Below are 12,851 nucleotides of genomic sequence, written 5' to 3'. Positions count from 1 at the left end.
AGCAGGACTGAGATGTACAGAATTACAAAGGTGGAATTGTGAATCACATGATGAATTTTGCAGTTAAATTGGTGTGTCTAGAGTGCAGGATGTTTGGAAAGCATTTCTATGTATTAAGCTCCTAGTGTGACTAATTGCTGTAAGGTAAAGTGTATCTCCAAAGAGCATCCACAGTTTTCCTGGTATTTTTCTCCTTTGTTAGAAATTTTGTTTGCTCTTCGGGGTTCATTTTGTATGAAAATTCCACAGAATGCACTAATTTTTCCCTTGTCCTAGGGGGTGCACTACCTCCCGCAGCTCCTTTCCCCAGTAGGATAGGCGCACACAGCCTCTGCCTCTGCCTGGTGATGGCATTAGGCAGCACTGTGACATTTTGAATGGAATGTTGTGAAAGTATAAAGCCCTTTTTGTTTTAGTCTGAAATCTCTTACATGTTCACGAAATAGCTTCCTTGTAATCTAGATTTCAGTAGTCACTTGGGGCTGCTGGCTACAGTGTAGGTTGGTTTGCCTTATCTTCATTGTCCCTTATGTTTGTAGTCACTGACATGCTAAGTCTCCTCTTCATACAGAAATGCCTTTTCTAGTTCCTGCCTCTTGGCTCTCACTTTTATTTTCTATTCCAAGCTTCGCTGAGGATTAGGGGACTTTCTCCTTAAAATTCTCTTTCCAGATCTTCTGGGACGAGGCTATTTTCTTGCCACTGTTTCTTAGGTTTCTTAATGGCTTTCTAAGATTGGTGTCCCCTACTTAAATTAGGTGGGCCCATCCTTTTTATTTACTGTGGCCCACCGTTCTCTTAGTCTGCATCTTCTGTACTGTGGTGTATCCCACCTCTCTCTCTCTGACTGACCACTTCCCTATACTTCATATCTGTGCCGCTGAATTCCTGCCTGCTGGATGCCACCATTGCTGAGACCACCATTCACATCTTGCCAGTAAATCCATGTGAAATGGTTTCTGTTAACTCATAATTAAGGAATAAATTTGTTTATCATTTCCAAGTTTAGTGTAGTTTTTGCCTCTTGTACTTTTATGCAATTTTTTTCAATTCTGTAATTTATAGTTGTAAGCAATTCATCTTCTCACATTCAAGTATTTTCTGCAGGTGATAGAGATACAGTGGTGTGGACCAAGACACATACAGGAAAGGAGAGTCTGCCTTACGGGCTTTGCAGTATACGAAAGAGGATTTGAATGTGTGGCTGTAATGCCGTGGGGTGGTGGTGTTATGATCAAGCCAGAATAAGAACTTGGAGAACTCAGCAGTAGAACCCTAGATCAGTCTTGCAGGGAAGGCTCCCCTATTTAAGACGAGAGGTGACGGAGGGCCTCCCTGGAGGCGCAAGGGGTTAAGACACATCTTATAAGGCTATCCGCAGCCACTGCAGCATGAGTTTGATTCCCAGCTGGCCAGGGAGCTACCCACATGGTGCAGCAGACCTCTCCTGGCTCACCTACTGCTCCCCTCAGCGGTGTGTTTCAGTCAGTCTGCCTGTTCTGTTCCCCACTCTGTCTCTGGTGAATCTTCTCACCCTCCCTCGCCTCTGGCCTGCACCCCGGCTCTTGTATAAATAAATAAATCTTTAAAAAATTAATAAATAACTAAATCTTAAAAAAAAAAAAAAGACGAGAGGTGGAGCAGCAGATAGGAGCAGCTAGGCCAAAGTGATAAGGAAGGACCATTGCAATTTATTGTATTTGAAAAGAATTAATGTTCTAGTTGAATTGACAGAGGGAAATTAATTTGAAGCATATAGAACAAACAGATAATTGCAGTCATAGCTGATGGTCAGATTTGCTTTTTGTTTTATATTGAATTGGTAGTATGAGTGCAGACACATCCATACTACCAATTAGCAGTCTGATGTGCTGTAAGTAAGCTGTAAAGTGGGGAATAATATTTGCTAATGGAAACTTATTTGCTAATGTCTACTTGTGCAATGAGTGGTTACTCTCCATGGGGGCAGAATACTGTTTTTCCTGTGAGCCTGCCAAGCCGTTGCGCCTTGTGATGTTACCAATGGTAACTCTTTGCTGGGCACATTATGCCAAGTAGATGGGACTAATTATAGTGATTTCCTGTTAGCTTGAATTCCTTAAATTCACAATCAAAAGAGGATGGTAAGCTTTTGAGATGGGGGAAGAAAAGAATTGACTTTAAAAGGTTTTTGAGTAATGAAAATCAAGCTTGTACTACATTAAGCACATTTTCACACCATTAAGCACTGAAGCATTTTCTTTGAACCTCTTCTAATCTATAAGGAGGGTTGGGGGACTCTAGGACCTGGTTACAATATCATCTTTTGTTACTATTAAAAAGAGAGTATTGCTTTAAACTGTGGGAGGATCATGTTGATTTTAGATTTTTATTGATGATATAAGGAAAAAATTACTTCAAATGGAATGAAGGTACCAACTATTCATTTACAGATTTGGAAAAACATTTTGAATAGCCTTTAGTTTGTAGTTTTGTGAAAATAGGATAATAGGAGAAAAACAATTAGAGTGGTAATATCTGTCCTTAAATATGAATTATTTGAAGTATTTCCCTGTTGGAAAAACTAGAAAGCTGGGCAGGAAAAAGGTTAACCCTGGCACTTGTCTTGCTACAATGACACTCTCCTGATTTTCAGACCTCATGTCAGATCCTCTCAACATGCACCTGTCCCTCATCAATACTAGTTGTAGAGGATATTTTAGTATTAGGGAAATTTGTTTGTATTTGTGTGTGTGTGAAGTACAAGAACATACTCAGTTTTTACAGTCCTCTTGATTCCAGCAGTTACAGTTTAGCATATAGTTATTAAAATTGCAGAGACATTAAAACTATATTCTACTCAAAAATTGAAAATAGGGGATTTCTTTGAGGGTTACCTATTTTCTTAATATTCTGTGTTCCTCTGATTATTTTAGAATAAATTGTTATTTCTTTTCATTCTTAAACATATCTCAAGCAGTAAAAGGAGATCCCAGTGAGACTGAAATCTTGGATTATTTAATCTCACTTAAAAAATCTTTTCTGACAAAATTTATATTGAAGCTATTAAGCAAGGGAAAAAATATAACTACTTTTAGTTTCCACTTTCTTAATGTCTGTCACTTATACAAGATATTTAAGAATTAGTACCATGAGAAAATGTACAGTGTATGACTTGTAATTAAAATCACTGCCTGTATTCAGCACTTTATTTCCTGGGTAATAAATTAAGAGATTTTTCCAGACTTTCATACTCAAGTGAATGGTTTCAATCTCAATACCTTGTAATTAACTTTACTTCATGAGGATTAAGCAAGTGTTAATATTTTATAGGTCTCATCACAACTACATCAAGGAAACTAGACCGAGAACAGCAAGATGAACACATATTGGAAGTAAGCATGTCTTTATTTTTAAATTACTTTTAAATATTATAAATATCATAGAAAGGAGCAATCTTGTTCATGTTAGTATTCATTGTTGTTCATACTTTGTTACAATAGTTGCTTCTTGTTGGTACAAAGGAAAATAAAGAAAACATGTTCATGTTTCCTTATACTGCTTCTGTCCCCAGCTTTTATAACTGCTGTTCCAAGTTCCACTCTAATTTTTGTACCTTATACACACACATACAGAGCAAACAAAACTAAGAGCAATTATTTATTTGAATTATAATTTCATTTACATAAGTGATATGTACCTATCTTCTATAATTTCCCCACTCCCCCAGATTTGTTTTTTTGTGTTACTATTAATAGATCTGATTCAACCTATTCTATTAATAGATCTGATTCAACCTTTTCCAACTGTAGTTTACTTTTTTTTTTCCTCTTAAACAGTTGTATTGTTTATGCCTTGTAAACTGAATTATAAAAATGGATACTTTTTAAATTTTTCTAAAATTAGGGCAGTTTGAAGTCATCTGATGTATGCTCTCTTACTGTTAGTGAGGCTTCTAGTTCTCACAGTTATAAATACTTTCTAGTTCTTAGGGGGAAGAACACAGGTTATCATTTCCTGGTTGTCTTATTTCTGCTGGGCGGGAAACATTTTGCAGTAGAAGGGATGGGAGTAAATTGGAGGATGGAAGTAGAGTATAGTGATGGGCTTGCTGGGTGACATTGCCTGCAAACCAGGAAGCTGCAGCCCCTGCAAAGGGAAAAAGGAGCAGAACTAGCCTATTATCTCTTGGTAACTATTATTTAACATACCTGTTATGTTAAAAATAGCTCTTGCCTCTATCATATGTTAAAGGCTAGTGTTGATTGATAGAGTCAGATCTGAAAAAGCCATTGCTTTTGTTTAATTGTGAGTTATCTGGACAGCTCTTCCATTCTACTAATATGGATAATTGAAAACATTCTAATTAATTTTTTTTTTTTTAATTCTCCCTTTTCAGTTATGCTGCCTGCTCAGTTTCATTTCATCTTTGGTCAACATTTTGTAACTTTGTCAGTGCTCTATTTTGATTTTGTAGCTGTGTAGTGTGTGTCTGTGTATGCATGTATGTAAGCACACAGTCCTGTCTCGTGAAGATGGTTTTTACAACCACAATTAAAGTTAGTAATTTTCTCAAGAGTTATGGCTAAGTGTTTAGCTATTACTCTGAGTTCATTTTCTTCATGATAGATCAGAGTTTTGAATTTTCATTCAGTCACTACAGTGGTTGACAAAAAGAAGAAAAGAATTTTTGAAGAAAATGACAGATGGCAAAATATCCAGGGCAGCAGATTACAAACATTGGCATCCTGCTCCAGTCCCCTCACCCCACTTGGAACTGCCCTGGGTACCCATTAGTCAGTGCCTGACTCCACAGCAGTCTTTTCTCATGAAATAGCAAATGCTGGGTGGGAGCAGGGTAAGATACTTAGGACATAGAAATAAAATTTTTTAATAGTTTGTTTACATGTCTTGTCCTTTTTTAGTAGTCCTTTTGTGGTTTATTTGTGAGCCATTGCTGCATTAACCTGACTGTCACTGGTTAACAGTTGATTTGACCGTCAACTTGTGAAGGGAAAAAAATTCCATCACATATTAAAAGCTGTGTAACTGACTACTGGTAATTAAGCCCAAACTTTAAATAGTCTGGTGATGAATATTAAAAAGCGTATCATTAAGTAGTGTTTCTTTTTTTCTAAAGCTTTTATGAAAATTAACCAAAAGGTAATATTTCAGAGATTAAAATAGTAATTTTTATTTTGTGAGGTTAGGAAGGTAAGTCAGTGTACATTTAGTAAAGCGACTATTTTAATATTTTAGATAAATCATTGACAAAAAGAGGTGGGGGTATGGGTCGTGATTTTTAATGTACTTCCTGAAATAAGCATGAGCCTTGGCTTTAAGTGTGAGGTTGACACTCATGCCTGTAGAAGCAAACCAGGACAGTCCTCGGGGTATCTGGTCATTGTTCCTGTATTGAGTGCATGGGGAGTTTGCTTAGAATGGAAGCTGTTTCACATTTCTGTTTTTGAAAATCTTATAAGTTGATCATACATTTAGATATCTACATCCATCCTTGAAAACTTCTCTTTAAGAACCAAACAAAATGGGCCTCCCCTGGTGGCGCAGCAGTTGAGCGCTGGGTTGCGAGGCTGCCCACAGCCTCTGCAGAGCCAATTCAATACCTGGCCACCGACGAGGGTCCCACCAAAAAAAAAAAAAAAAAAAAAAAAAAAAAAAACCAAACAAAATGACAATTACTAAGCATATGCTTGACATTTTAAAACAGTGATTTATGGTGATTTAGCTCACTGTATTGATGAAGGTCAAAAATGACAGTTTTTCAGTGCAGTATATCAAAATTTTAAGTATATAGAACATTTATTGTTTTTAAGAGGGCTCTTTAATATTTTGTCACTTTTTTGTGTTTCGCTTCCTTGACTTAAAACTGTTTTATCATTTTGGTGATGATCCCATTACAGTTCAGCTTGTAGAAGGAGAAGTGGCATGCTGAGGAGAGAGCAAGGCTCATAGCCAGTCCTTTCTAAGCCCCTGCCAAGCTCTCAGACTCCCTATCTGAAAACGGGAGCTGTGATCTTGCCTCCTCACAGGACTGTTGTCAGGAGGAGAGGGGATGAGATGTGTCGTAGTACATGAGAATTGTAGAGGTTTATACAGATACTGGTTATCATTAGAGAGAAGGTATTCATTTTATATAGTAATTCTAAAAATATTTGTGATTTCTGTTACCTTGGGGAAAAAAACAGGTCACTGTGACAGACAATGGCAGCCCCCCCAAATCAACCATTGCAAGAGTAATCGTGAAAATTCTTGATGAAAATGACAACAAACCCCAGTTCCTGCAAAAGTTCTACAAAATCAGACTTCCAGAACGGGAAAAACCAGAACGAGAAAGGAATGCTAAGCGAGAGCCTATATATCGTGTTATAGCTGCAGACAAAGATGAAGGTCCCAATGCAGAAATCTCCTACAGCATTGAAGAAGGAAATGAGATTGGCAAGTTTTTTATTGAGCCAAAAACTGGAGTGGTTTCATCCAAGAAGTTTTCTGCAGCTGGAGAATATGATATTCTTTCAGTGAGTTAAGATCTAGTTCTTGAATTTCTTATACTCTGACTGTTAATAGCTTGTTATCTTTCGTCCTTTGTAACTTTATCTCTATTCAGTAAATGCACCCAGTGTCTGGGGGTGCCTTTTCTCTCTTCATTTGGTTATGAAGAGACAGTTATCAAGCATTAAACGTGTTATATACAAATACAGATATGAAGTGTTTGAAACCCCTCTGTGTGAGATTGAAACACCCCATGCTTCCTTTGTAACTTGTAACTTGGCCTGTGACTTCTAATTTTCTGTTTTATCTCTTCTGCCCTTATTCTATAGATTAAGGCAGTTGATAATGGTCGCCCCCAAAAGTCATCAACCACTCGTCTCCATATTGAATGGATCCCCAAACCCAAACCATCTCTGGAACCAATTTCATTTGAGGAATCATTTTTTACCTTTACTGTAATGGAAAGCGATCCTGTTGCTCACATGATTGGGGTGATATCTGTTGAGCCTCCTGGCACTCCGCTTTGGTTTGACATCACTGGTAAGCAATTCTCATTATTTTCATGGTCCTTGTAGAGGTTACACTGAGGGAAACCTTTCTGGTTCTGATTTTTTGTGTGTGCATATCTGAGAATTCAAAATTGAGAGCAAGACTGATAACTGGTTGAGACTGTTTTAAATTGCGGTATTTTCACCTAAAGGGTTTGATTCTCTACCTCTAAATCATAGACAACTGTTGTAAGCCAATATTACCTCAATAAAATAAATAATATCCAGAAGTCAAGTGGCATAACACATGTCCAGTGGCATACGCTCATGAGTACTCATTTTCTGCTTGTATAAATAAAATATGGTCTGATAAAAATTATTGTATTTTGATTGCAAATATTTTTATGATACCCAACCTGTACAAACTTGTTTAAAATAGGTGTTCTATATATCATTAATGAAACAAGGTTTTTAAAGAGTGCGTCAAAGAGAAAAATCTAAATGTTTCTGTTCGGAAGCATGGCTTCTAAAATTTTTCTTCTTGGTGCATAGCATAGGCACACAATTTTTATTATGATTTGAATACTTCAAATAACTATTCCTGTTTGACTTGTCACATGTCAGTATGTTAAAAGGGATAAACCTACAAATTCTAACTGTATAACTTAAAAAAATACAGTGCCAATTTACCACTTTTCAAGTATTAGTTACCTCATTTGCTGTAGGAAGCAGGGTTCACTAGATTAAATCACCTTTAGAGACAAACTACATGCCTACACCAATTCTTTTATTTTGTCATGTAATTTAACTTACACATAGAATATGATACTCTTCCAACATAAATTTCACAGTAATCTTCAGCATCTTAACTTTTCTTTCATTCTATGTCTTCCCAATATTTTAATTCTAAGGCTATTTCAGATCAAAAGAATATGTGTTGTGATTTGTCTCTAATTGAAAGTTCATACCCTTTTCCCTTAGCTACCCTAGTCCCCCAAAAGCTTTCCCAGCATGTTGAAGCCAGTGGATGTGGGGAACAGACCCCCTACATGGTGCAGGTGTTCCTCTTGGGCTTTCACACTGATTAGGTAACATCCCAGGTTGGGTCATTGTATGACGTTATTGATGTCATCAACACCTATGAAAGCATTATGGTTTAATACTAAAGGAAAAAAGATGAATATCAATTTCACCATTCACAATCAAAATTGTTTGTTTTCTGCTAATCCTATCATGTTTCGAGATGAGCAGGCTGCTGTTACGTGGTATTTAACTTCACCATTAATACTAACTGCATTTGGAACCAGTTGATTGATTGCTCTTCCTTCTTCTGTGCTTGCCTTCCATGCTTGCTTGCTTCTTTTGGGCTGTGCCAGGAGATACACTTGCTAAAGAAGTGTTTTACATCTTTCAGATGACTTGTGACCTGAACTGTACAGCAGAAGGTATCTGCTGAGATCACATAATTTGCCTCAGATTATGAGATCTAAAATAAACATCAATTTTAAAAACTTTATTTCCAGTGATTGTCTTTCATTGCGCTTTCTTTTCATAGTATAGACATGGTCACTCATTCCAGTTGCAAACATAATTGATTTCTAATATGTGCCTCGTCTATAGTTTTCAGTGTAATTGAGTCTTTGTTTTGTGATTGTTTGTTTTGTTTTCTGGTTAGATTGAGTAATAGAACTTTAATTTTTCATGACTTTATTTTATTCCATTTCATTCCATTGATAAAAATATCTCAAATTCAATGGGCCTGCAAAGAGTTTTATCTAGGACATAGTTGTGAATGCATGATAATGTTAGCAGCACAGAAACTTTTGCTTTATTGAGCTCTGTGTTTTGATAATTGGAAAAAATTTCTTTCCACACAGTGTATGAATCAGAACTAACATATTAACTACTACTCTTGTTAAGAGCTAACAGTTGTTTTTAATAGTTACTTTACTAGGGCTGTATGCTCAAAGGGTCTCAACAATCTTTTTTTGAGTAAATAGCCAACTTGGTTATTTTAAATGATGTATAATAGAGGTACTCAGTATAAATTAAAGACATTCTGATTACCTGACAGAAGAAACTGAAAGTAATTCATTGGCAGTAGTGTTTTTCTGTTTTCAGAGTTGCTTTCTTGCTTCCTCTAAATTACTAGTTTTGCTGACAATTAGGTCTCAACTTGGCCTTAATGAGAATTGTCTTTTTAATGGGCTATTCTTTTCTTGTCTATAAAAATAAAAGTTCGTTCAAATCACCTTGATCAGCATATCAGAAGTTTTGTTTTTGCCCTTTTTTTTGGTTATTGCCATTAAGAATTAGCCACAAAATGAATGGCAGGTTTTCATCATGTGACCTGTTTTTACTTTTCTACTTGTTTTAATTTAAACCAGGTGGCAACTATGATAGCCACTTTGATGTGGACAAGGGCACTGGAACCATCATCATTGCCAAACCTCTTGATGCAGAACAGAAATCAAACTATAACCTCACAGTGGAGGCTACCGATGGAACCACCACTATACTCACTCAGGTGAGTGCTGCTCGTGATGTATTTATCAGAAGAAGCTTACATAACATTCTGATTTAAGGGACCACAGATAATATGAACAGTGGATTTTGCCCTCTGAGGCTTTCAAATCAGAAGTTACTATGCTAATAGTATTCACACACATATACCCTGAGGATTTTTATTTAGGGAAAGAAAAATATTAACTGCAAATCCTGATTTAGGTTTTGTATTTAATTAACCAGTTTTGAAAATTTTGAAAGATTGTCTAAGTCATTTTCATTACAGCTGGCTAAAGTGATTATCTTTCAGGGCACTTTTTGGGATAATTTTTCCCTTTGGCTAGGGTTGAGTAAAAAAGTGATACATAAAATTGTTCTAATAGTTCCTTTAACTTTTTTTTTTAAAGATTGATTTATTTAATTATACAAGCTCTGGGTAAAGTCAGAAGTGCAGGAGGGGGAGAGAATTCACCAGAGTCAGAGCAGAGAGCAGAGCAGGCAGACTGACAAAGTACACTGCTGAGGGAAGCAGTGGGTGGCAGGAGAGGTCTGCACGCCATGTGGGACCCTCACCTGGTGGTGGCCGGGGATTGAACATGTGCTGCAGAGGTTGTGGGCAGCTTCGCAACCCAGCGCTCAACCACTGCGCCACCGGGGAGGCCCAGTTCCTTTAACATTTTTATTTACTCTTATCGACACTTAAAGGATGGTCAGGTACTGGGATTTCAAATTTAGACATCAAAGTTCTAAAATTCACATTTAAATTTTCTTTTTTCTTAATAATTAAAAAGAAATTAATTATCTTTGAATCTAAGTGTGGACTGAGAATTTGTTGGACACTTGTTATATTCTGGGTATTGTGCTAGAAGCTGAATATCAGGAAACAAAAATCCTGCTTCCTTGGCACTTACATTAGAATGATGGTAGCTAAAGGTTTGGGTGTAATCTGTTTTATCCTCAAAGTAAAAGGAGGAAATCACAGTTGATAATGTTTCTGAATTTAAGTTTTCTAGCTTTAGTTTATACAATTTTAAACCTTCAATGAGATGGGTCATCTGCTAAATCTTGGTTGTAATGAAGACTAAAAATCAATAGTCTGTGATGTCTTTTCAATTAACAGATGAACAGATAAGTTAAAACTAGTTGTACAAAGATCTTAGTCTTCAAATGCTTATCTTTTTTTTTATCATGTTTATAATCGATGTATGTGCTGTGCTTTGGGGTCATTTTGAGATTGTCATATATACGTTCTAGCACAGTGGTAAAATTTCAGTTTTGTCAGTAACTTCTCATTGTAGAAGTTAGACTATAGAGCATAAAAGTAAGAATAAAAAATATTAAGAATCATAATTTAATAGGATAATTCTGAAAGTTTTAAAGAATGTAACTGCTTGTATACCAGTTTGAATAATTGACTAACCAGAAATCTAGCAAAGGGAACTTAACAGCAGCAGTGACTGACCCTCTGTGCCAAGTGTTCTCATCACTAAATGTGATACCTCTAAAGTAGCATGTATCATGTGTGACGTAGGCCAATAATTAGCACTTCACCCCCTTCCCAGTAATTATAATTTTAGATAGTACAGTTAAAAGCTTAATATGGAATGTGGTATATAGGTTGACTAAAATTCCATAAAACCCAGGAAATATATTCTAGTCTTCTTTTCTCAGAGACACAGAATATCTTAAACTTCAATGCTCTGTCTATATTTCCATGACTTATTTTGAGGTATTTTCAGAGTCTTGATAATATTCTAATGCATGGCCTGCAAAGAAAGGTATCCTGGATATCAAAGAATGGACATAAAGCCCCAGCTGACCTGTTAAGGTGTGGGACAAAGGAAACGATCAGTAATTAGGTTTCGATTTCCATTCTGGGACTGAGAACAGGGAGATAGGAATCTGGGTGGCAGCAAATTCCACAGGAAGGGGGACACAGAGATCAGAAGAGCGTTGATAAGGCACGGGAACACCACAGGGTAGATTCAGATTCGGGTTTGTAGTGAAACTCAGGAGCCCACAGAGCAGGTTGTGCTGCATTGAGGTCAGGTTCCAGAAGGTTTGGAGAACACTGTCTGGTTTTAGCCCAGGGGCATCCCCCACAGAAGCAGATGGAGGGAGGGAGGGCTGGTGGTAACTGAACTGCCAGAGCTCTGCTGAAATAGCTCTTCTGGCTTTCTTACCCTGCCGGTTTTTCTTTGGTGCCGACAGGTAGACAGGTATTAACTCAAGTTACTTACCTGGCTTCTCAAAGTAACTTAACAAATCTAGTTGTCTTTGTTTTTTTCTTTGAACAAGCTTTGCTTTCATGTTTTTGTTTTTTATTTCCCTCCTCCAGTTTCTCTTGCACATTAGCATTGTATACTTGGTCCAGGCAGAATTTGAATTTTGACTGTTACTAGGGCCATGGGCAAGTGGCTGTTTCCTCTCTCATTTTCTCATCTGGAAAATGGGGATAGTAATTTCTCTTCATTGGGTTCTTAGAGGGTAAAGTGAGAACAGTAAAGTCTTGCAGTTAAAGCCCTTGAGCCTGTCACCCAGCAAGCACTCAGAAGGAGTTGCTGCACATCAGCACTGGTTTGGGGTCTTGTCCTGCTTGACACTTGATTCACCTTCGTGCCTCCATTCTCTGTCTCTGCACTTTGTTTTGCCCTAACCTCTCAGAATGGTCTGCTTGACCAAGAAATGGAGGTTAAGTTCAATTTCCTCTGATCAGAAGGGTCAGAGCACCGGATCCATAACTCTTCAGCCTCTGCTCTGGAGTCAGGCCCTGCACCTTCTCCTCACCTTCCTCCTGCTTCTTTACTGTGTTATCCCTAATTTCCAAGTCCTTCTCTCTCCAGACTCTAAGGGATGGGATGTTTGTTTTTGACTGAGCTCTTCCTCTTAATATACATTCATCTTCCAACATAAAATCTATGTGTACAAAGCCTTATCTCCTCCTTAAAAACTTTTCAGGTGTTGCAGATCACAATAGGCTTGAATGTGTGAGGCCTTGTTGAGGAGGTTGAAGGTTTCCTGAGGGTTGGGGCTGGTGTACACTTATTTACACCCTCAGTAGTGCAAACAAGTGCTAAATATGCAAGTGACCAATAAATAAGTTGCAATTGAATTGCCTTAGCAAAAATGGTTACTTTTACTTGAGTTGTTACCATTCAGTTACCATTAATTGAGCATGGAAGAGTATTGAACTCTCTCTGCCCAACATGTCATGAGAAAAATAATTTTTATTTTATTTTTTTTTTTTCTTCTTTTTTTTTTTTCATTTTTTTTTTTTTTTCTCTTTTTTTTTTTTCTTTTTTTTTCACCTCAGACACTAGATTTCTTCAGTAGCCATCAGGTCAAAGTGAAGAAATTTTAGTCATCATT

General features: G+C 37.0%; 1 protein-coding gene across 1 annotated transcript in view; it reads left to right on the top strand.

The window, feature by feature from the left end:
• Positions 1-12,851, top strand: part of FAT1 (FAT atypical cadherin 1) — a gene marked incomplete at both ends in the record, with an annotated part of 100,846 nt that overhangs the window by 50,743 nt on the left and 37,252 nt on the right. The window contains 4 exons of the mRNA XM_084231088.1: positions 3,313-3,374; positions 6,186-6,515; positions 6,819-7,029; positions 9,365-9,504. Of these exons, the coding sequence (XP_084087214.1) occupies positions 3,313-3,374; positions 6,186-6,515; positions 6,819-7,029; positions 9,365-9,504 (743 nt within the window). The remainder of the gene's footprint in view (positions 1-3,312; positions 3,375-6,185; positions 6,516-6,818; positions 7,030-9,364; positions 9,505-12,851) is intronic.

This window comes from Talpa europaea (genome assembly GCF_964194135.1).
Source record: "Talpa europaea genome assembly, chromosome: 4".
In the NCBI taxonomy this organism is placed as follows: Eukaryota; Metazoa; Chordata; class Mammalia; order Eulipotyphla; family Talpidae; genus Talpa; species Talpa europaea.
Note: the sequence above shows the minus strand (reverse complement) of the source record. Positions and strands in the feature narration are given on the sequence as shown.